The sequence below is a fragment of the Mizuhopecten yessoensis genome, unplaced genomic scaffold, assembly GCF_002113885.1.
Source record: "Mizuhopecten yessoensis strain PY_sf001 unplaced genomic scaffold, ASM211388v2 scaffold716165, whole genome shotgun sequence".
Classification (NCBI taxonomy): Eukaryota; Metazoa; Mollusca; class Bivalvia; order Pectinida; family Pectinidae; genus Mizuhopecten; species Mizuhopecten yessoensis.
Window position 1 is genome coordinate 171,295 of NW_018479980.1, and position 27,045 is coordinate 198,339.

The 27,045-nt window shown below is 34.6% G+C and overlaps 1 protein-coding gene across 1 annotated transcript in view; it reads left to right on the forward strand.

The window, feature by feature from the left end:
- Nucleotides 1-27,045, forward strand: part of LOC110441914 — a gene marked incomplete at its 3' end in the record, with an annotated part of 187,799 nt that overhangs the window by 125,177 nt on the left and 35,577 nt on the right. Inside the window, exon 2 of the mRNA XM_021485220.1 lies at nt 16,010-16,082. Coding sequence (XP_021340895.1) covers nt 16,010-16,082 — 73 coding nt within the window. The remainder of the gene's footprint in view (nt 1-16,009; nt 16,083-27,045) is intronic.

A 27,045-nucleotide genomic window follows, 5' to 3' on the forward strand; every position in this document is an offset into this window, starting at 1 on the left:
AAAAAACATACATATTAGTTTTACCAATAGTTGTTGAAACAGACAATACAACCATCAAGCGTTTTGAAATTTTAACATCCCAAAACCTATTACAAAAATCATACATAAGTCAACATTGTTATATCTACTTTACACGGTCTAATGGAATGCAACTGTACATGTTTACATGTACTGATATACAATTAATTTAACATTGTATATCTGAGCCATCTACGACATCAGTAGACCCAACAATGAGCTTTGACTCTAAAGTTTGCAAAGATATGTCTATTTAGAATGTGTTTGACTAGGGAAAAAAATATTTGAAATTACTAAATGTCAACGGTCAACTGAAACTCTGTCCATTTTAAATATTCAAGTGATTTTTGTTGAACAAAATAATTACAGTAGTGCACTGGTTTCATAGCTGTACAGTATATTTATATGTACATTTTACACATGATCCTCTAATATGAAGTAATCTTAAGGACAGGACATTGCAGACGGTATAATTCACTTCAGTAAGAGCTTGTACAAATTTGTCATGGCACAACATATCATAATTATTTGTTCAGCTAAATGAACTTCAGTAAGTGGTAGCAAGGATTGCTATATCTTGAAGTTCTTGATTTGCTCCAGTTTCATTTCAACAACAATCCTCGGAGCAGCTATTTGTTGACTCTGTACACTCATCTGACAACTAGATCATTCAAATGGTGGCATATTTAGACCTATATATATAGCAAGTAAATCTCCAACAGTGAAGCCTTTGTCTGCAAGACTAACATCTCAAAGTTCTAACTTTGGTCAGAAAAGGTCATCATCTTTTTTCCACAATATGTCTGCTAACTGATACATGCCCAACCCCAAATCCTTTACACAAATGTTACTAGACCATTGGGTGCAACTCAAATTAAACCTGTATAAGTGTTATGGTGTTTGTATTCACTCAATGTAAGAAATTAAGCCTCCATGTTTCCTGGTTTCTCGCAGAAGAATTCTGTTGCATCTATAACTATGAGTCACTGTTGTAAAATATTTAGGCAAATTGCTTAAAATTTGTTCTCTTGATGGCCATGGGATAAGTGACTGCATGTGATCAAACATAAAATTAATCCATGTTTTAATGATTCGAGAAACTCATAACAGACACACTTAATAAATCTGCAAGAAATCTTTGCCAAAGACCATGCTTCAACTTCAAACACAACACTCATCAATTGGGCATAGGCTCCTTTTCTTCCCAGGTTTCACAATTTTTGAGTGGAAATATTTTCTGTCTTTTGCAGGTAGTGGAGTTCTTTTTTCCCCTTCCAAGTAATTCAACTATTCTGCACCATACTTACAAAAAGTAGTAAAAAACAGTAAAAATGTTGCATAATTTGGATAACCAGTATGTGTGTGTTTCAGAACTCTCCTTTTAAGACAAGGAACTAATAGTAGTAGATACACATGATGTAGCCTCACAGGGAATGATTTCAGTGTTCTCAAATTCAGAATGACTATTACCCTTGGTGTAGGCAGATACCTTGCATATATTATTTTCAAAATGTAAATTGCGAAGTCTAGAGTTTGAGCCAATAGGAGTATCTCGTTGCACAAGTTGGATTTTTTTAATCCACAATGATCTTGTTTTTTTATCAGCACTGTCACCTGATGGAATGCACTGAGGTTTTATAGTTGTACCATCCTCACAATTTTTTCCTGCATAGTCGGAGCCACAGTAAATAATATCTTTATCCTCCCTTGACAATGATAGAATCTGAAATCATATCAAGGGATTTATCATATTAGGTTTTTCACTGGTAATATTTTAATATTTTCACAAGAATAGTTAACACATTCAAACCTGCACATCAACATGGACAAGTGTGATACTATTCCAAAAAGGAAGGATTTCTTGTTTTATACAAAAGGAATTAAAATTATATCCAGCCCCCNCCCCTCTCTAAAAAGATGCGATCATTCAAAATATACAGAATGTCTTTTGTTTAAGTTTTCAAAAGATTTTGTACATTTTATCCTTTTGTCATTGTTTCATAGAAAGAACATTTATAAAGATGGTTTGGAGGGGGGTTTAATGAGGGAAACAAGAGGCCCAAGTTAAGGCCCTAAACAGTCACTTGAATTATATTATAGGTAGTTTAATTTCATTGTTTAGATGTAAAGAGGAAATCAGCATTTAAAAAAGTGAAATATAATATTTGTCATGTCACCAAAGGAAAAGAACTTTAAAAACTATTAAAATAAATTATTTTGCTAGTGAGAAATATAACATCTTTAGCCAATTTTCCTCTTTGGCCAACCCCTGGGGTAGGCCAGGACCTTATTATAATTACTTTCTGATACTATTTGATTTCAATTTCATCATAACTATTCCAAACAAGTTTGAATAATTTCTTTTAGAGGATGGACAAAATATACCTATATAAACTGTAGTAAATTGTACCCCCTCCCCAAGCGAGACTTGAGCCTTTGGCTCAGGTGACCTAAAGAGAGAGAGAGCAAGGTAAATATATATGGACAAGCGCACACACAACAGATGTGCATAGACACCTAAACATGTTATTAACAAGGAGAAGCGGACAGAAAGACTGACAGTGAAAGACAGACAGGACTGTGCGATAGGATTCATTACATATTGAAATTCAGTATACCAGTATAAATTATATCTAAAACTACCAGACAAAGACAAAAGAGAATGTTGTCAATAGTTCACATGTCAGTTAGCTTAAGTATGAGTAGTTGATCACAAATACCAAATGTTTCTGTTCATATTCTTACAAGTTTTCAGCAAAGTGAGACTAAAGAGATAATTTGTCATTTTTCCCATTCATTTTGATAAATGTCATACATGTACACGTATGTGTTATTTTTCTGATTCTGTACTGTACAAGATATCATATAATAAAAGTTATTTTTGTTTTCGTCAGAATATTTATTGATAAATTAGTTTAGATTTGTAGAATCTAGTTGTATAAAATGCATTTTGTATGAATTGGAATACTTGTGTTGTCAGTTTTTGTTTCATTTAAATGTATTGACCAGAAATAAATCTATGTTTTGTTTATAAAGGAAGTGGGGTTAATAAAGCATCTAAAAAAACTTTATTCTTGGTAAATTCTGTATTTTTCAATATTAACATATTACATGCTCTATGTTCTCAGTTTTAGTTTGTCATTTGTTACAATATGGACATTCAACTTAACCTGCCCTATATATGTAATTTTGAATTTAAGTAAATTCTTTACAGTGTTTTACATATCTTTTTCGCAGTCATATCCTATTTTCCCTGAAAAGCAGTGATTCATTCTACTTGTACTGGTATGTAAAATTAACGAAATTTCAAAATTTGAATGAGTCAAATTGAACAAATGTATTGGGTTCATTACTAGCATGTTAATAAAACAGTCTATACTGTAACCATTGTAGCTTAGTATTTTAAGACATCTGCAATGGCATTCTATAAATATTTTTCCATGGCTCATCACTAAACTGAAAACTAGTGTCCTACTTTTCATGCTACACGAAATTCGGGGACCATATATATAGTCGTTGCTTGTCCATCAGTCCACTCATTCGAAAAAGTCTGTGTCATAACTACTGACTTGCTAAAGATATAGCTATGTGATACCTAAGGTATTTATATAAGAGGAATAAGCAGTGATGCTTTCCTAAACTGGGTCTTTACATCCAAGGTCAAGGCCACATTGAGGACAAAGGTGAAATTCATAATTGGGGAATAAGATCCATCAGTTAACTGTATATGTTTAACTGATTTTTGAATCTTGTTCCTGCTTGTTCAAATTGTGTTATTTTTACTAAGTAATTCATACTGTATAATGTTTCCAGCTCAGGTTAAAAGGTATGTAATTAGGATAGTAAAAATGTGGAGGATCCTGTTTATCTACCAATGTTTTGGATTTCCCACTAATGATAATTTTTCTTTAGCAAAATCATCCAAGATTTAAAAAAAACATATATCAAACAAATGTTATATTCAATTTCATGTATTAACTTGGTAGCTAGAATATTCCCATCAATATATTTTAGAATACTTTGCCATTTCCCTAAACTTTCAAAAAGTCATCTTATGCATATATATAACTGTTATGTCTCTTTATTTTATTAACTAAGTGAAATTGCATTTCCTCTTTTCTGCGTGTCTTTGGCTAACTTATTTGTTTTGTGATTTAGTTGTGGTTCAAAATGGAGCTAAAAGACAATATGTAATTTCAAATGTCCCCAAATTGAATTCAGAGCTGATAACTGCATGACTATTATATTAGCTTCGATCAAAATAACTTGTGGTTTTGCTATGAACAATAACGTAAATCCATGATAAGCCCACAGACTTAGATAGTCCCTTTCAGCTACCTAGTAAAATCATCGAGCTCCTTACCTGAAATATTTTTTACCCAAAATAAGAAATTGGATTTATCTAAATCCATTTAGTAGATTACACTTATTCAGAATCTGTGCATTCCAAGAAAATACTGATATTTTAAAAATGTTTAAACTTAAATGTTCCTACAAATTACATACATTTATCTAAATTGTTCATGATAAGGACTTAAAATGTTTGTAAAAAAGAAATATTTTGATAATTACCCTACCAGCAGTCAAAATATAATGGGCTAGGAAACATACTTTTTGGCCTGACTTATGAGTATTATGATCAGATTATAAGTGTTTAACAACAAAACATGTATATAAAACACAGAGTACGAACTATAAAAATAGATCCAGTACTACCTCTGTTATAGCAAGGATCTAAGTCCGTGGTTATAGATACCATATATCACTATCGTTTATAAACATTCAGAATTTCAAACAGCTGTGTGATTACCAACATAACTCCATGAGCTAATTACATATAATGCCATCTATATCAATACAGTACATCAGATAAATACAGTACAAAAATTCGATAAACACACGCACATCTCAAACTCATAAACGCTAATGATTTACTCAGAATCCATCCCTTTCACACCGAATCGTGATATCCACATGCTAGCTCATGGGGGCAGCCATCTTTGTTTACAAAGTGAGTCTAGTCGCAATGTAGGTCCCGATATGGTAATGAGATAACAAATATGGCGGCCACCTAGTTACTCCCGAGGTATTTTCTCGTTTACGAACAATAACGTAAATCCATGATAAGGCCACAGACTTAGATAGTCCCTTTCACCTACCTAGTAAAATCATCGAGCTCCTTACCTGAACTATTTTGTAGCCAAAATAAGAAATTGGATTTATCTAAATCCATTTTGTAGATTACACTAATTCAGAATCTGTGCATTCCAAGAAAATACTGATACTTTAAAAATGGTTAAACTTAAATTTTCCTACAAATTACATACATTTATCTAAATTGTTCATGATAAGGACTTAAAATGTTTGTAAAAAAATAATGTTTTGATAATTACCCTACCAGCAGTCAAAATATAATGGGCTAGGAAACATACCGTTTGGCCTGACTTATGAGTATTATGATCAGATTATACGTGTTTGAAACTCTGACAATAAAGCGTTTAACAACACTACATTTATATAAAACACAGAGTAAGAACTTTAAAAATAGATGCAATACTACCTCTGTTATAGCAAGGATCTAAGTCAGTGGTTATAGATATCATATATCATTATTGTTTATAAACATTCAGAATTTCAAACAGCTGTGTGATTACCAACATAACTCCTTGAGCTAATTACATATAATGCCATCTATATCAAAACAGTACATCAGATACATACAGTACAAAAATTCAATAAACACACGCACATCTCAAACTCATAAACGCTAATGATTTACTTAGAATTCATCCCTTTCACACCGAATCGTGATATCCACATGCTAGTTCATGGGGGCAGCCATCTTTGTTTACAAAGTGGGTCTAGTCGCAATGTAGGTCCCGATATGGTAATGAGATAACAAATATGGTGGCCACCTATTTACTCCCGAGGTATTTTCTCGTTTACGGAAAGTGCCGACGGTTCCCGATTGTGCGGTAGGCTGTCATTTTCCCCTTAGGCTCTACATGACCTTGGTAATTGAATGAACTTTAATTAAAATGTCATTTCGTAACATTCATTTGGGTCGCTAAAGAGATTGATATGTTACAAACCCTGTGAACTATTTCTTACAAAGTTGTAAGCTTTAATACCTTATTACCTACTACGTTAACCTCGTAATGCACCATTTTAATAGTTTATGTATCAATTCAATATAATGAGGTTACATACACGTACACAGGTTCGGATCTTCAAGTTTAGTATTTGCATATAACCTTTCAGGTAAATGAAGTTGAGGGTGACTGAAGCATCTTTCATGGGAAATGTTGAACATTAAAGGTACCGTGCCGCTAACTGTCGCTCTTTTTTCCTACCTGCAATATTCAAAACTGAAGTTGACTTGTTACTTTCCGTATCTAGAGTTATACTGATGACATACTAACCCGAAACTAGAAAAAACACATTGGTGAGCAGACCAAATTAGTTATTTGTTTCACGCGTGATATTGCCTTGGAAAAGGATAGGTTATCTACTCAAGCAGTACGTTTTACGACATATTCATACACTAAGCAGAGATTTTGAATGCTTCATGTATGTCGGCATATGGGCTGTGTCACACGTGCAAGGTATGACATATACATATATGTATGGTATATAGGCTGTATGCCAGGTGTAAGGTATGACATATACATGTATTAATGGTGTATGGTCTGTGTGACACGTGTAAGGTATGACATATACACGATTTATGGTGTATGGGCTGTGTGACACGATAAGGTATGGTTTATATATGAACCGCTACATATTACAGCATTTGAGACATGCTGCATGTATACAGAAGATAGTGATGATATGGAGAGTGTCACCTGGTTTAAAAATTACTGAATAACAAAATTTAAAAGTGTATTTTTAATTTTAGCGTTTAGTATGCACTTTAATATCTGAGTTAGAAATTGTTCCTTTTTCAGTAAGTAAAATTCAATGTCATTCGTAATCATTATATATATGCAACCGAAATATAAATATCATAGTATTTAAAAGTTCATAACAAATTTGCTGTGAATGTGTCTCTGTTTCAAGCTATTTCACTTCTAACATATCTACCTACAGGTTTAAACTGGGAAGCTTTATGATCTGTCTCCCTGAGTAATTCTTTTGTTATATAGTATTTTACTGGTGTCATATACATTAAGCTGTACAAGTTTGTGTCCAGACCAAAAACTGAGATATTTTCAAAGTGATTTTTGGTAATAAGGTATCTGCACAGATTTATTACTTTCCTGTTATGTCGGTTTCAGTGCGCTGGATGCGTCCACGATTTAGCTTTATCGATAGCCAATAATTGTTTTGTTTTTTTATAATCTCATCAAATGAAATCGAAACCCCGAATGCCAGTGCGAATTTAAGTGTTTTGATTTTTTTAATTGCAATGTAGTCACTCAATCGTTGTAAATTATATGTTATGTCACATACATGTATGTCTATATGTATTTGTGAAGGTTGCATTGAGTTCCGATCACAAAGAATATTACACTCATTGATTGTTTTTAGAGATATCGGGATGGATATCCCGTAGTACGGGGGTACATTTAGGACATGCACACTATTATTGTCTACATTAATTATCTCGTGCGCTCGACTTATTATGTCAGACGCTCGACTTATTATCTCTCCATCCAACCTATCTACATTGTACATAACAGATTATGATTTTGCGCACGAATAAGAACACCGCAAACGGATACATAATATATTTCGAAACTTCATTCATATTAATTTTCTAAAATCTGTACGAGGGTAATATTATTTTTATAATGCGAATTGGTGTTTTAATTAAATATTTGGAATTTAGTCTGATGTCTTGAGAAAACGTTAATATCTCTATGCATACAATGTTGACGTCATATTATAATGACGTCATAATATGACGTTTGAAAGCCGCACTAACATATTGACCTTAATCAGTGTTTCAACTATCACCGCGAATGTAATATGTTACCCTTCTCTTCTAACTCCAATTACGTTCTTACGTTCTTTAGAGGAAAAGAATGTTGTGCTTTATTTAAGTATTGAACCGCTTTCAGTTGGCCTTCATAGGCAATATGAATGCCATCTGGACAAAGGCAAATTCAATGAAGCGCGCTAGCGCTTCATGTTGGATTTGCCTTTGTACGGTTGGAATTCATACTGCCCATGAATGCCAATTGAAAGCGGTTCAATACTTATATTTACCATTTTAAGAATCTTTTCATCTCATAGAAAATTCAATTACACTAATGATTATTTAGCATTTAGTTCAAATAATGCATGTATCGTGTATGCTTCTTCAATTAATAGAACAGCAATCATCCAGGGGGGTCAATGGTACCCAACGTAACAATTATGACGTCATAATAATGAGGAATTCAACAATCGGTCTATGGCATTCATGCCAACTGCATTTGGTAGGATTATATAGTAGCAATGCCATACGATGGTAAATATATATGATATGATAATCAAATCAAAAGGGGGTCATATTAAATGTATCACATCAGGCAGGAACGATCTAAGTTTTATGGGGAATACTTCTAACTTGCAACGGACAATACGACTTGGGTAGATACTATTTCAGTATGTGAAATGTATACCTCCAGAACCCATCGACGATTTGAGGATATAACTCGATAATCAGTCAAAACGAAAAAAAAAGACAAAAACTTTCCGTTTTCAACTGATGCTCAACACCATCCTGCTACTCTACTGTCACATTACAAATGTGGGTTACCCTTCATTTCTGTCAAAAACATCAATTATTCGTGATCAAATCATCCTAGACAAAAGTTTGTTTAAGACTTCGACTGCAATGAAGGTGTCAGTATTCGACAGTATTTTTTATTTCAATAACAACGTAAAATACTCCGCCAGGGAACCTATCATTTTAATATATGATTACTCAGGAGAACAGTATTACATAGGCTTTCATTTCACATTGTGGTACAAATTTCGACCATGTTCCCTTCTGTATGACTGCCAGCTAGTGCAAAATAACAAACCTCGTAATCGACCTCTCTCGACCTGTAAAGCAACAACGCCCCAATACGATGGCAACCGAGCAACACTATCTTTCTCCCTTGACGTCGTATTCTTGCTTCCTCGATGTCATATCCCGGGCCTCGACGCTGTATTCTGACCTTCTGGTTTCGTTGCGCATGGACGTTGGTTTTTTGTCAATGAATACAATTGGTTAGATTGACTAAACGTAACAGACTTATTTTTAACGTTTCACAAACTCAGAGATCTAGACAAAGCTGCGATATGACGAAGTGGACACGAGTTGAGAAGAGAATATGATACATGGACAATTACGACTGTTTTATCATTTTGTAGACTGACCAACAAAGTCCGAAACAGCTCATAACTTTTTAAGTTATCGTACGATTATGTTCTTTCAGTTCGATTAAAAACCATGTACTAGTAAGCAGTGGCTCACAAATTTATATCTAACTTCTCGATCAGGAAATGGTTGGTAAATGTGACCTTTGACCTTTGAACTTGAACATCAATGCCCACCAAAATCTAATTAGATATAACCTTTATTTCATTCGGTTGAAAAACTTACCACAATATACAACCGGATAAGATTTATTTTTCAAGACATTAATCATGGATATTAAAATCACAATCCCGATCAACTTGAATAGATTCTTTCAGGTCGGGACAGGTCTGACACCCGTGTGAATTTACTTAGACTATTGAAAGTCATGGAGATGGGTCATGATATCCAAATCATATCCAAATTCCACCTATGCGTTATATATCAGTACGTATTAAGCACTTTTGGATCATTTTAGTCACTGATGATTAGTATTCATCCTTTTTGGACATTTTTTAATATTTGGCATTATATACTTTTTGTATCTAAACATGAATTCCTTTCTATAGTCGGAAAGGGGCATTGTGTCAATGGTTTTTTTCAAAATTTTAATAAATTTTAATGCATGTCAGAATATAAATGAATTTAATAAAAGTTTTTACAATTTATCAATTTCCTCTCATGAAAACAAGTTTATCATAAACAAATAGATTCATCAAATATTCTACAAAATATTCAAGACTGAGATGCAACAAGGAGGGAAAATATGGTAAATCAATCATAAATGTTTGGGAATAAAAAGAAGAAATAGTATTAAGTCCCACAAACCACCAGGTTTCAAATAATAGAACTAACAGACATTCGGTACAAGTACGACCAGTCCCTTTCCTTTTGCGTCAAAAAGTATATTGACCATCTATATCTTGGATATCAAAACAAGGAGAGGTCCATTTACGTTTTCGTACATCTGCTCAGCTATCACGATTTCAATACAATACTATTATGAAGCGATTCATAGGTAAAGTTTAAGTAAAGCGCCCGAAATAATAAGTCGAGCGCTCGAGATAATTAATGAAGAAAATGATATTATGCATGTCTTAAATGTACCACCTATCCTGCTGAGAAGCAATTGTTTTTCCCGCCACCAGACGCAGGGATTATCTTCGGTGTTGTTGTTTTTCTTTCTGAGCGAGCGGAGTGATCTCTGTGATGGGGAACTTCAGTTTTTTTTACATAAAGGTTTCAGAGGGTACGCAATCATTTGTTTATGTATCCAGGGGTTTACGCTCACTTTCGCTCTGTGCACCCCTGTAATATGTCATAGCAAAATTGAAGGCCCCGTGTGCGCCACCTTGTTGATGAGACAAGAATATTAGTTCGGTCCTTTGATGTAAATCAACAGAATCTCGCGGTGACGTAACGGTAAAAGTTGACAGGCTTTGGAGTCGGGCGTCTCTCCTTTGTAATCTTCAAAGGACAGGACTATAATATCAGATCGGAAGCAGATCTGTTTTCCGCATGCAATATAGCGGCAAGTTTTTTTATCAAATAACATATTAGTCCTGAGTAGCTTTAGATACAAATGTATAGGTACTACAAAAGATCATACTTGTTTTGAAAATCACAAGCTGATTGAGTACACAAGGTGGGATTAATTGTTTTGTTTGTAAAACATTGTTGATGGGTCGGTAGGACCTGCCCCAATTAGTAAGCTGAAAATCGCTGTCAAGTCCACGTGTCAAACCTTACCTATGGTTTCCAATTTTTATTTACACATTGTAATTAGCTTTGCTCTATTGAGATGTGTTCCTGTTAATATATTGTGATCTTCTTGGTGTCAATTTCTGGACAAAATGACCGCTGAATACATGTGACAGGTGTGGCTGCTTATTTCAGGTTCATTGTAAAATGTTTTTATATCGGGCGGACGACAGACTGACCACATAAGGGAGGTGACTTTAATTTGTCTGCATAGGATCACTTACAAATATAGTATCCATCAATTCTTCAATAAATTCTTCACCTATTCTTTTTAAATATGTCCGAAACGATTTTATCAACTCTGCAGTGATACGTAAAACAGTTCGAACAAAGATATACTTGAACAGTATTTACTATTTACATCGTAAAGCTATGACATATGTATAAAATCCCGAAAACATATACTAATCTTAAATCAGATATGTGTATCAAGATGCATATCGTATCGAATGTATTGTGCAGTGAAAATACAGTTTACCGGGGTACGGGGGTACGGGGTACAGGGTACGGGGTGAAGGGGTAGAGGGTTCGGGGTACGGGGTGAGGGGTACAGGGTACAGCGTAGACTGAAACAATTCATTAAACCGTTCAGCTTCGCAAGACTTTGTTGTGTTTTGTAGCAAAAAAAAATGTTTGCTTGTATAAGGGAATACACTTTCATTTCGGGTATTATCAATCAAAGTTTAAATAAATTCGATTTGTAAGTTCACCGATTCTTTTTTTAAACACCAAAAACGATGTTATCCACTGTGCAGTAATACAAAAACGTACAACAGCTAAAAAGAGAAAAGATATATTTGAACAGTATTTACAATTTACATCGTAAAGCTACATGTATTGTGAAACTAACTTTAAAGTCAGATATGTGTATCAAGACACATATCGTATCGAATGTATTGTGCTGTGAAAATACAGATTACGGTGTACATGGTACAGGGTAAGGGGTACAGGGTACGGGGTGCAGGGTGCAGGGTACATCGAAAACGAAAGGCATCGGATAATTATACCGAACTCTATACCTTGATACTCGCTCAGCACACAAATATTTAATTTTAGCGTTTCTCTGTAGATGCAGTATATTTGACAATATTTACATTTGCACTGCATAGTGCTTAGATAACTCTACTGGTCCCATTGTAACATATTTCCCAATGAACTAAAACGGGGATTTGGTCAGTGTAGTGATACACAATTTGTTTGCCAGAACTACTTTTATGGGCGAAATGACTCGCGTTTCAATGAGAATTTTAAAAAGTACACTATAAATAAAAAGGAAAAATACAAAAACAGTAGAAAATAGAAATAGAATGTTATGAAATGGTATGAAACAATGGGAATAAAACAAATAAAAAAATAAATATAGAAAACAAGTAAATCAACCACGTGACGTCAGCGACCGAGTTTGTCGTCGGCTTTTAGAAAAGATGGCAATATTGGAATACACTGACGAGGAAATGTTAAATGAACCTATCAATCATGGCACTTTTGGTATACATCTACCAGCAACACCTAATACTGACCAAGAAGAAGTTAATTGGAGTGATTCGTCAATAACTGACCTGATAGCGGCCTCCGAAGTGACTCTGAGCGACATTCAACACATGGAAAGACAAATAACACAATCCGACATGGATATCTCCCCTCCGGAAACTCCGATATTGGAAGTGATTACTTCCATGACGGCAGACAATTTGGAAAAAATATTGCAATTAGCAGATAATATCGGGGCTACTACTACTACTTTCCCTGAAGTCAAAGATGAGACAGTTCATGTGCAAGAGGAGCCCGATACAGATACTAAAAAGAGATTTAAAACAATTGATGCTAACTAGCAAAAAATATACCAAGACGCCAACCAAAGCGAGTCAACAAAACAAAACACATCATGGGCCCTGAAGCTGTTTCAAGGTAAACATTCCCCCATTTACACACATACAAATACGTGCACACACACTCATTACGCTGACATTTTTATGAATGGGTTTACAGCCACCAATCAAATCCGTCGCTGACCAATTAGGCTACCGTCTGTACAAATCATAACAAATATATCACGCTGCAAGTGACTCCGTGTAAACAGTGTAAACACACTTGATAAAATTAACTGATTATCGCATTTTAAATACAGCAAATAAACAAGTGTTTCATCATTACACAAAACTTTCATCTTCTTGTTATTTTCTTCTTCAATTCCACGTGCCAAACCTTACCTATGGTTTTTAATTTTTAATTACACATTGTAATTAGCTTTGCTCTATTGAGATGTGTTCTTGTAAATATATTGTGATCTTCTTGATGTCAATTTCTGGACAAAATGATCGCTGAATACATGTGGAGAAAACGTCTCGGGCCAGATTTTTGTGACCGCTAACCACATTAGACAGGTGTGGCCGCTTATTTCAGGTCCATTGTATTTTATTTATTTTTTTTATATCAGGCGGACCACAGACTGACCACATAAGGGAGGTGGCTTTAATTTGCAGCGATAGGAAATACGTAAAACAGTTCGAACAAAGATATACTTGAACAGTATTTACTATTTATATCGTAAAGCTATGACATATGTATAAAATCCCGAAAACATATACTGTTTAATCTTAAATCAGATATGTGTATCAAGAACCATATCGTATCGAATGTATTGTGCTGTAAAAACACAGTTTACGGGGTACAGGGTACGGGGTGAAGGGGTGCAGCGGTACAGGGTACAGCGTAGACTGAAAAAAATCATTAAATCGTTCAACTTTGCAAGACTTTATTGTGTATTGTAGCAAAAAAAATGTTTGCTTGCATAAGGAAATACATTTCCATTTCGGGTATTATCAATCAAAGTTTAAATAAATTCGATTTGTGAGTTCACCGATTCTTTTTTTTAAACACCAGAAACGATGTTATCCACTGTGCAGAGATACCAAAACGTACAACAGCTAAAATAAGAAGAAGATATATTTGAACTGTATTTACTATTTACATCGTAAAGATACATGTATTGTAAAACTAACTTTAAAGTCCGACAGGAGTCGAACCCGGTACCTCTGGCTTACTAGTCTTACACTCTACTAAAGGAGCTAAAGAGAAATTCCCCCTATCCGAGTCGTTAGGAAGTGGCTAGCAATTTACCATGTTCACCGTTTTAGCAACACATCAAACACTCAACGTCAGGCCGAAATACCGAATGAGGGGCATAGCTCTGTGTAACAGCTAAAGCGTTGTAATTCAACACACTTTTGTGTCTTTCTAAATATTCAGAGATATTCTTTTACAATTGTTGTAAAGATTTCATTGAATTTGATTGGTTCCTATTGTATTTTACACGACCACGACAAGCATCGGATACACATACTGAACACTCTACCTTAATATTCGCTCGGCACACAAACAATCCGTTTTTTCTCTTTAGATGCGATAGATTTGACATTCAATAGACCCGTTATATAATTACATAAATCGACTACATTGCATAACGCCATACCAGACTATAATAACCACATATCGAAACATAAATAATACAGTTATAGCATGAATAATCAAATCAAATTCTACTGCATACTACGACCAAGTAATCATTTTACGTAATCATTTATATATTGAACAGTAATTACCCTCGTTACTTGAAAAATAAAAATGAACATTGATCGAAAATGAATCAAATTATTAAACTTAGTAACCTATGATGAATGAACACTAATTTGTAGATTCTGATCATGACGAGAAAAGCAATATAACAGCTGCCAGTGAATTAAAATGTGTACTAAGTGGCACATGTAATAGATTATATCATTGTTTGCGTGAATCAATATCACTTCATTTGAAATGTTTAAAATCACTTAAATAGGATATAGGAGACAAAATTTAAATGTGCATATGCTTACAATGGCTTACTACTGACGTACGATCACGTGTTGGATACTATGTCAAGGTTCATAGTCTATATCTAATAAACATAGATTGTATCCCGAACGAAGTAATAGTAGTGCTTAAGACAGCAGACGGTTTATAGCTGATTTCATGAAATCACTAAAGAAGTTAATGGCTGTTCTCTATAAAGGCAGGAGTGAGATGTTGCACAAGAAATGATACTTAAAATTCCTTAAAACGCTACATGTAAGATACGAACATAATAGTAAGAATGGAAAATATGTCGACATCATCTGAGGAGAGGAGACGTCGACATAGTTTATTAATATGTCGCCGAAACAATTCTTAAATAGATTGATACATATTTGCATTTTCCGAAATAATTTTGCTGTGTAAATAGTCGGGAGTGACATCGACTTACCGTTAACAAATCTAGAGAATATTACCGGCATATGGAACCTTTATCGGTGTTCATAGTTTGTTGATCTAATTCATATACGTTATTTCTACTCCTCATGCTAACTTTTCCCTTATCATGGGTCATGGAAAATATAAAGGATCTTGCATTAGTGTCCATGTCATACTAAATTTATCAAACGAGTTTAATGATTTTATTGTAATAATTTTGATAAATTCAAAATGAAATGGACACGAATGTAAGATTCTATTTATCACATAACGTTAATTGTTTAAAAAACAAATCTAACACAATTGTGTGTTATCAGATAACTCTGTATAGGTCAAAACCAAAGTATTCCGATCATAGCGTTGTCGTTCCGCGCAGTGCAAAGTAGTTCACAATTTTTATAAAAATAATTATTTGATACAAGTAGTACCTGTAGAGGCGTAGGAATATGTTCGCACGGTTTTGACCAATCGCAAAACCTCTAGATTTTATTACACGTATGCCATACCATATTTATGACATAGCCATAATGACAAAGTAAAATGGGTCATATAGGTGGTAAAAATGGTTTGAATGGTCGCTAACAATGTATCAGGGACATATTTTAATAATGTTTACGGTTTTTGTTTCAGATGTTTGCGTCTCGGCAAATGTCGAAGATGATGATCACAGCAGTGATTCTTTGGTTCAACGCATTTGGGACAGGTATCTTTACTTTTACCTTTATGTCTTAACTGTTCCCCGTATGTCTATACTTTTACCCGTATGTCAATACGATTACCCGTATGTCAATACAATTACCCGTATGTCTATATTATTACCCGAATCTCTATACTATTGCCCGTGTGTCTAAACTATTACCCGTATGTTTATACTGTTCCCAGTATGTCTGGACTATTACCCGTGTGTCTATACTAGTATCCGCATGTCTTTAAGGCTTCCCGTATATCTATACCGTTCACTGTGCGAATATACTAAAACCCGTATGTCTAAACTATAACCCGTATGTATATACAAAACCCGTATATCTGTAATATAACCCGTATGTATATATTGTTATCCGTATGTTTATACTATTACCCGTATGTCTATACTGCTTCCCATATATTTATAATGTTACCCGTATATCTATACTGTGTTATGTAAGTCTATACTATTACCCGTGTGTCTATACTATTACATGTATCTCTACACTGTTAACATTAAGTCTATACCATTACCCGTATGTATATCCTATTACATGTATGTCTATAATTTTACCCTTAAGTCTATACTGTTAACATTAAGTCTATACCATTACATGTATGTCTATACTATTATATGTACCCGTGTGTCTATACTTTTAACCGTGTGTCTATGCTATAACCCATGTGTCTATACTCTGTAACATCGTCTACAATGCCATCGTGTTTAAGAACATCAACAACACATGATCAGGACTTCTCGATTAACGAGAATGATGCTCATCGCCCTGTATCCAGTTCTTCCAATTCGCTCTCAAAGTGAGTTTTGAAAATATCCAAGCTCTCTCACCAAGAGCAACATCTTCTCCAATCCCTGCAAAATCCAAGACAAAGAAACAACCAAACCTAATTAAATCGACCCATTCACTAAGAACGCTTGTCGTTAATTTTCAAAGTGTCAAGGCAAAACGCCACGATACTATGCTTCTTATAGAGTCATCCCAACCTGATATATTCATTGGGTCTGAAACATGGCTCAAACCAGACATTGAGGACCTTGGAGTCTTTCCCTCCGAGTATGAGCTGTTCCGCAATGACAGAACAAAATCTCGAAGTGGAGGTGTCATGGTTGCTGTAAAAACGCAACTGAACGCTACTCTTGCATATAAAAGCGACAAAGTAGAGCTAGTCGCAGCCAAAATACAACTCAATAAGCAAACACCAATCATCATAGCTGCTTACTATAGACCACCAAATAGGCCAAGTCCAAATTACATCCAGGACTCGATAGATGAAATCTCCACCCTAGTTAACAACCATCCTAATTACCAATTCTGGTTGGAAGGAGATTTCAATCTTAGTTTCATCTCATGGCCAGAAGGCCGCATCAACAGTAACAACTACCCCAAGGTCCTGAATGAGTAGTTTCTGTCGCTCTTCAATGACCTATCACTAGAACAAGTAGTCATTTTTCCAACACGACTGAACAACACCCTAGACTTGTTCCTAACAAACATGCCATCACTAGTGAACAAATGTAAGCCAATACCAGGGGTATCTGATCATGAAATCGTCATGATATCGACAATAAAGTTTCAAACCCACCCAAGAAACAGCCCAGAAGAACAATTCTACTCTGGAGCAAAGCAAATATCAACCAAATGCTTATTGACATACAAAATGGCCTAAATAATATAATTACAGAAAACTTAGACATTAACCAAGTCTTGAACATTTTCAAACAAACCATCCTAGCAGCAATTAACAAGCATGTCCCCAGCAAGCTCACTAGGTCAAAATTTACCAACCCATTGGCCAACAATAACATCAACAAACTTTCTAGACAAAAACGTAGGGCCTACAATAAAGCATTAAAATCCAGGACAACTAGGGACTGGGATAGATACAGATCCATCAAAGCCCACATGCAAAAAGAAACCAGGAAATCCCAGAACAAATACATGAGGGAAATTATAAGTCCACAGGCCATAGAAAATCCAAAAAAGTTCTGGAGCTTAATAAAGAGCAAGAAAGTTGACTCATCCAGCATCCCCCCAATACGATACCCATCAGATGGTATCACATAATCAGATGACCCTACAAAAGCCCATATTCTCAACCAACAATTTCATTCTGTTTATACCCGCGATAACACCTCGCACATGCCAAATCTCCCTGACAGACAATTTGACTCGATGCCAAAAATCACAGTTACTGAAAAGGGTATTCTTAAATTATTAAAGCAAACTAATATCGAAAAAGCCACTGGACCAGACAGCATACCGGCAAGGGTCCTGAAGGACATTGCACTTGAAATTAACCCGCCCCTCACCAAACTTTTCCAAATTTCACTAGACTCCGGTGAAGTGCCGAAGGACTGGCGCGAAGCCCATATTGTCCCTGTTTTTAAAAAAAGGAGACAAACAGACTGCTTCCTACTACCGCCCAGTATCGCTCACAAGCATCACCTGCAAACTACTTGAACATATTATACATAGTAACGTCATGACCCACCTGGCCCAATTTGATATCCTGACTAAATACCAACACGGCTTTAGATCCAAACACTCCACTGAATCCCAATTGATACTTACCGTTGATGACCTCTGTTGAAATATAGAAAGTAGAACCTAAACAGACATAGCCCTTTTAGATTTTTTTAAAGCGTTTGATAAAGTCCCCTTTGAACGACTCGTGACCAAGCTAAACTCTTATGGTATAAGAAACAACACCCTCTCCTGGATGAGATCATTTTTACAATCTCGTGATCAGCTTGTTTTACTAAATGGTGTTAAGTCCGAGAGGGCCCCTGTACTATCTGGGGTGCCCGATGGGACGGTGATTGGTCCTCTGTTATTTCTAGTCTATATTAATGACATCGTAGATTCAATGAAATGTAAGATCAAGCTATGTGCAGATGACTGTCTCCTCTACACAGACATCAAAACACCTGATGACTGCAACGCTCTACAAACCGACCTTGACAATCTACAGGCATGGGAGGACACATGGAAAATGAACTTCAATGCCAGTAAATGCTGCATTATAAATGTCACAAAAAACAAAGTGCACATTAAGAACAACTCTACGTTGCACAATGAATCACTTCAAAACGTTCCTGCCAGTAGATATCTCGGAGTCACTATCACCTCTGACCTGAGTTGGAATAGAATAGTCACACCAACTCTACCGTAAATAAGACCCTAGGCTTTTTACGACGCAATATGTCATCCTGCACAAAAAAGGTAAAGGAACAGACTTACACCACCCTTGTCAGACCTACTATTGAGTATGCGTCGACTTGCTGGGACCCGTACACTGCAGATAATTCTATGCTGCTAACGTCGAGCTGCTCGATATGTACACAACGACTACAGGTCTAGATATCCCGGCTGTGTGACAACCATGATCCAATCACTGAATTGGGAATCTTTAGCACAACGTATAGCAAAATCCAGGCTAACCTTGATGTACAAGATCGTAAACGGGCACATCGCTATTTCAACAGCCGAGTACCTTACTCAAGGGGACAGGAGAACAAGGAGGGCTCGCAAATTTCATCAGATCACAATGGCATCAAATCAATACAAATATTCATTTTCCCCCGTACTATTATCACCTTGAACTCTATACCCACAGACATCGCCCAATCGCCTGATATGAATTGATTTTTATCAGCAATTGCAGGCTTCAACCCTTTTCCTCTATATTTCATGTATACTTTTTGTAAATAGTTTTATCATATACGAAAATACCATAAAAAATAGGTTTTTGACTGCCACCTCTAGGAACCTCTCACAGTGACAATTGCACTCCAGCAAGGATATCTGTCACTTAATGGAAGATGATGATCATGATGAAAGGTAACACACGATACGCCACTGTCGGTCGTCACAGCTATGACGCTTTAGCTTCGTCCTCTTTTTCAATATCTGGCCAATTTAACATGTCTGCTTGCTATCATAGGTGTACTAGCTCCCCAATTTTCTTATTTGGAGTAGGTAATCTCTTTTGACTTTAAAATATTACCCAATTCATTACATGGAAGTTCGTGGAAATTCGTATCTGAATGTTTTTGCGCTGCCATGTTGTCCGTTGCCCCTTCGAGTACAGTTTAATCCCCTCCTATTTGAAGAGTTCCACTGGTCGCGATATCATCTTGTATCCGAATGTTTGTACTATTACCCGTATGTCTATACAGTTATATGTATATGTATAATATTACCCGTATGTCTATACAATTACCCAAATGTCTGAACTATTACCCGTATGTCTATAGTGCTTCCCATATAATTATACTGTTACCTGTATATATATATACTGTGTTATGCGTATGCATACCATTACCCGTATGCGTATACTATTGCCCGTATGTCTATATTAATACACGTGTGTCTATACTATATATAAAATATTACCCGTGTGTCTATTCTTTTACCCGTATGCATATACTGTAATCTGTATGTCTATACTATAACCGGTGTGTCTATACTATTACCAGTTTGTTTTATTGTTCCTGTATCTCTATACTGTTCCCCGTATTTCTTAACTATTACCCATATGTATATACTCTCCATGTATGTCCATACAAATAGCCGTATGTCTAAACTATAACCTGTATGTCTCAACTATATCTAGTATGTCTGTACTATTACCCATACATTGTATGTCTGAACTATTATCCGTATGTATATAGTGTTACCCGTGTGTTAATACTATTACACGTATATCTATACAATGACCCGAATGTGTGTACTATTACCCGTATGTATATACATGCTTCCCATATATTTATACTATTACCCGTATGTATATACTGCTTCTCATATATTTATACTATTACCCGTAGTGTTTCTACTGTTACACGTATGTCTATACTATTACCCGTATTTCTGTACTATTATCCGTGTGTCTATACTATAAACCGTGTGTCTATACTAATATCAGTTTGTCTATACAATTACCCGAATGTCTGTACTATTACCCGAAATGCCTTTAATATAACCAGAATGTCTATACCATTACCTGTAAGTCTATACTATTACCCCAATGTCTTTACTATAACCAGAATGTCTGTACTATTACCCTTATGTCCATACTAATACCCGTTTGTCTATACAATTACCCGTACATTTGTATATCTAAATAATTACCCGAATGTCTGTACTATTACCCGTATGTCTATACTGCTTCCCATATATTCATACTGTTACCCATAATTCTATACGGTGTTATGCATATCTATACTATTATCTGTATGTCTATATCATAACCCGTATGTCTAAACTATTGCCCGTATGTCTATAATAATACACGTGTGTCTCTACTTTTACCTGTGTGTCTATAATATAACTGGTATGTCTATAATATTACCCGTATGTCTATACAAAACCCGTATGTCTAAACTATAACCCGTATGTCTAAACTATAACCCGTATGTCTAAACTATAACCCGTATATCAAAAATATTACCATTTTGTCTATGTTATTACATGTATGTCTGTACAGTTACCCGTGTGTCTATACTATTACCCGTATGTCTATACTATTACCCTTATGTATATATTGTTACCGTATGTCTATACTGCTTCCCTATATTTATACTATTACCCGTATTTCTATTTCATTACCCGTATGCCACTAATATAACCCGTATGTCTATACTATTGTTCGTATGTAATTACTGTTACACATATGTATATACTATTACACGTATGTCTATTATGTAACTTGGATTTCTATCTATTACCCGTATGTATGTAATATTACCCGTATGCGTATACTATTACCCGTATGTCTATACTATGACCCGTTTGTCTATAATATTGCCCGTGTGTTTATACTATTACCGATGTGTCTATACTATTGCCCGTATGTTGATACTATTACCCGAATGCATATACTTTTACCCGTATGTATATACTATGACCCGTATGACTATACTATAACCGTATCTTTACACTGTTCCAATTCGCTATAATAGTTCCCGTATGTCTATACCGTTTCCTGTATGACTATACTAAAACCCGTATGGTTATACTATAGCCCGTATGTGTATACAAAAAACCCGTATGTCTAAACTATAACCCGGATGTCTATACGAAAACCCGTATGTCTACACAAAAACCCGTATGTCTATAAAATTACCCGTATGTCTATACTATTACCCGTGTGTCTAAACTATAACCCGTGTGTCTATACTATTGCCCGTATGTATATATTGTTACATATCTGTTTAAATTATCACGCATATGTCTATACTATAATCCGTATATCCATACTATTCTCTTATATCTATAATATTACCCGTTTGCCAATACTATTATCCGTGTGTCTATAATATTACCCGTGTGTCTATACTATTACCCATAAATATATACTTGTATCCGTAAGTCAATACTAACACCCATTTGTCTTTACTATTACCCGTATGTCTATCCTTTTACCCGTAAGTCTATACTGTTGACCGTGAGTCTATACTATAGCTATAACACGTATGGCTATACCATAACCCGTATAGTCATACTATTACCTTCATATTTATACTATTACCCTTATGTCTATAATGTTACCCGTGTGTCAATACTATAACCCGTATGTATATACTTTTCCCGTACCTTTATACTGTTTCCCGTTTGTCTTTACTGTTACTCGTATGTCTATACTATTTCCCATTTATATTATCGTGTTTAGTCTGCATTAAACCCAACAGCACACACAGGTTATACTCTGCTATGTTTTTGTCGATAAAATAACAAACACTTAAATTGTCGAAAATGAGCATTTATTCTAAATGCCAGAAATCGAACATATGTATACATCTTTGTGTTGATTTTTATAATAAGGTGTACGAAGAACCAAAAAAGATGGGGCTTGCTTCAAAATAAACGCACCATTTGTAATTAAAAGATGTACAACAAATGGAACAAAATTTAAACCAAAGATGTGCAACAATTACATTTTTACACAATAGTACAAAAAGGTGGATACAAAATAGGGGAGGAGGAGGGTTACTGATTTTTAAGGAGATTTTTCAAAATGTCGGCATGGAAAAATATTCTGCACAGGTCACGTGACTTTAGTACACCAAAACATCACGTGACTACATCTATAGGGATGGACTAGTTTCAATCAAAGTACTGAAAGTCCTGAAAGCTAAGGCAAAAGATATATATATTATTTTTGGAATGGAGAACAAAATAAAGACGAAGTTCCCATCATATTGTACAGAAGGATTTACTGTTAATTTGTTATGAATCAAAGTTTTATGTAAAAGTGTACCACTGTGAAGTTATTCTTCTTGTGTGTACAGTATATCTTTATAGGTTTGTCAGAAGAGTGGTACCAAGTTTCCTCTAGAATATATCATTTTAAACCTTTGGATAATTAATTTGCATAGGAATTTGGAATTGCTTCCCTTTGTCCATACAATGTATTTCATAGAACATTAAAAACTGAAACTGGCATTTACCCCTTTGACCAATACCTGATTATTTTAAACCATTGAATAGATTATGCACAGATTGTGAACATCTTTGAACTTTGCCTTTGTTGTTGAATAAGATATCAACCCTTGCCTTATCTAACAAAGTTACTTGGCATAAAACCATTGACCAATCAGAGTACAGTATGCTAATTAATTAGGCATGGATTTCACTCAACTTTGAACTTATCGTCTAAGTTTGTATATTGATCAATATATATTCAAGCAAGTTATCTTGTAAAGTGTGCACATCGACCAGGGTTGGCATGCTTTTTAATACGTGTGAATTTTGTTCAAGTTTCAATTTTGCATCAGTCAGTGTATATTGTTACAGAACAATATTTATAAGGATGTTTACTTGCCGAAACTAAATTGTGGATAAGCAAGTGGATTACTGCTACCCATAAATTTACAAGTCTCTCAATAATTTTGAAAAACTTTTAAATAAAGTGTTTTACATATTCACTGCAGTGAAAAGGTCTCTTCTTATGAAAAATGGAACTATTTTGAATCTGTGTTCCCATGAACAAATAATATAAAAAGCACTCTAATTCAATATGATACATTGTTGTATGTTTCAATATTGAATAAGATAAACAAAATATAAACATACATACTCACACACACACACAAGATTAGGAGAGTTACATTATTTTCCCTCTATTTCCATTGCATAAATTCTTCACAAAGAAAACAACAACTTTATAGCATATGTTCAGCTTTATCATCTTCATAGGCTAGCATTTGAAATAAGATGCACATATTAATTTCAAATACATTTCAAAAGAGTACTGCAAATGTACCAGCTAGAACACATACTATGTTATTACAGTTGTCATGATTGTTGGTTTCAGAACTGATAGCATTGTGCAACAAATGTTGACAACAGGACTTATTGAAAGTTGAGGTTGCTTGTGTATATGCAAACAGGTAGTGCATGATTTAATGTTGAGAATGATGGATCAAGGTTTATAAAATTTGGTTTGAATACTTAGTTAGGAATGCACTGACAATTTCTCTGTCACATGTACATGAACAGGTTGTGAAGCTGTAGCCTTCACCTTGACTGAATGAAATTGACCTTAAAACTGTCTTGAACAATTGATGTATGAAATTTAGAAATGAAGTTTCAAGAAATATGGTTGAAAACTTAAGAAATAATTGCTTTCATTGACATTGATACAATCTTGTGTGCTATCCCTCTCATATATCACACAAGATTTAATATCAAATGTTGGACACAGTAAAATCGAGCGAAGTTAACAAATATCAAGTTACATATTATAACTTTTATTTTATTTTATTGATATTGATCATAAGCATTGTTAAAAGTACAATGTATACCAGGGATCTTACATTTCTTTTACTACTTAACATTTGCGTTGACTTTTAATTCATTGGACAAAAACTAAAAGGAAGCCATGACCAGTATTTCTATCTTTAAAAACATACTTTTAATTTTTTTTCCAATTTGCTCCCACCACCCATAGTGTTATATTGATCAAAACAAACGTTGTTTCCAACATTTGTGCCCTTAGTCAGTAGTGGGTGTTCAATCACATTCATCAGGGTTTCAGCATCAAGTAGGGGCTGTTCAATCACATTCATCAGGCTTTCAGCATCAATATTCACAGATTCAATCTGTTCCAAGTAAAGATCACTGACTTCTCCATTAAGGAAAAGTTTGCGAGGAAAGCATTTGAACTACATTTGAACTATTCGCTGATGGAAGGATCTGTGGACTCGGCTTTCATGTGTCTGAGAGAAAATGATTTAGTCAGAGGTTCCTCCTCTATAAAGTAACTGACAGATTTCAAAATGTCATGTCACTGTTGGTATAGTTCTTGCAGCCTTTTGAAAAAGTTCATGAAGTCCTCAAAGGTATGAGAGAGTTGGTACAGTTCCTATTTCTCATCCTCCTTTCTCCCATCAATAACCATCCCTGTCTGTTGTAATATTGATTGCTTTCCCCCCCTAAAATAGAACATAGTTACCATATAATTTCTGCACCAGCAATAATGTTTAGAGATGATATTCAAACAAATAGGAGGCATAGCAATATGAGCTTGTATAGTGAGAAATAAGGCATTAAAGCTGAGGAGTTCATTAAAATGTTTCAAAAACATTTCAATAAGTCAATCTCTTTGGTAGCAGAACTAAATATAAACAAAATGTACATTAAATTCAACTTATAACAGCACATCATATGGGGGCTTAAGACATCTAATTCCTTAGGTGGTAAAACATGTGTACATAAAAAGGTACCAGTAAAAACAAAACAAAATTAGTTTAAACACACGCACTTAGATATTCACGGTTTTCATTAATACAAAAGATGAAGCAGAACATCACTCTCCCCTGGTTGTTTCCATAAAGAAGAAATTAACCAGGAAACATGGAGATGTCCATTGCACTCCTTTATTTTGCTTACAATGTGCAAATGTGCCTACTATGTGCTAATAAGCTTTCCATGTTATGGTTTTGTTTTTTATGTGCTGTATGCAAATGTTCTAAATGAGCTTAAATTACCATGTGCTGATGTGCTTACCGTGTTCAATGTGCCTATTAAGTGCTTTCCAAGTGATAAACTCTTTTTCTGAGCTTACAGTATACTACAAGTACTTACATGTTTTTATTTTATTTTTCCATGTTGTAATATTTTGGTCTCTGTTATTATACTCATGTTTTGTCTTTGTAGCTTATGTTGTATGTTTTGCAAAATGGACGTAAAATATATATTTTTGTATCTTGTACGTGCTCAAGGATTTTATCTGTAGTTTTTGGGACTATATATAGAAAAACTTTACCCCAGTATGAGGAATTGTTTTACACATTTATCATAAAACAAGTTATGTTCAGATTTCAGACAGAAGATACTCTAAAATTGTTCAACTCAGAAAAGGTTGAAAAATATTTATAGTTCATTTTTTTCTGCTTAGAAATATTTAATCTCTAAATTACAAATGATAACTGTTTTAACAGGTCTAGTTTCCGAATTGGAAACCAACCCCTGTCTGACCTATACATGATCAGTATATAAGGCCAATTAAAAGTTTAAAACAAATATTGAGTTTATGCTAACCCCACAGATACTGGACACACTAATAGTAATATGATGTGTATAAACTATGATATATTATACACACTATACTTATTGGTGTGTTCGACACCAGTGTGGTTAACCAGACTTATCTCAGATTTGTGTTCTACAATACCCTTAAGTTTTTATATGCACTGTTAAAGTCAGAACTCCTGCTCTATATTAGCGCAGTAAAGATATTTTTCAAATTAACAATAAAATGCCTAGCTAATACATACCTACCCTATTTTTTTCTGATAGTAGAAACACAAGTAATTTGTTTGGCCTAATGTTTCTGTCATTTCATAATATTTAGAACTACTATACTTGTTTAAGTTTCCAAAACATCAAGTAGTATAACAATTGAAACTTCAATGAAAGCCAACATCACAATGAATCTAATAATACAATGTTTATAACATG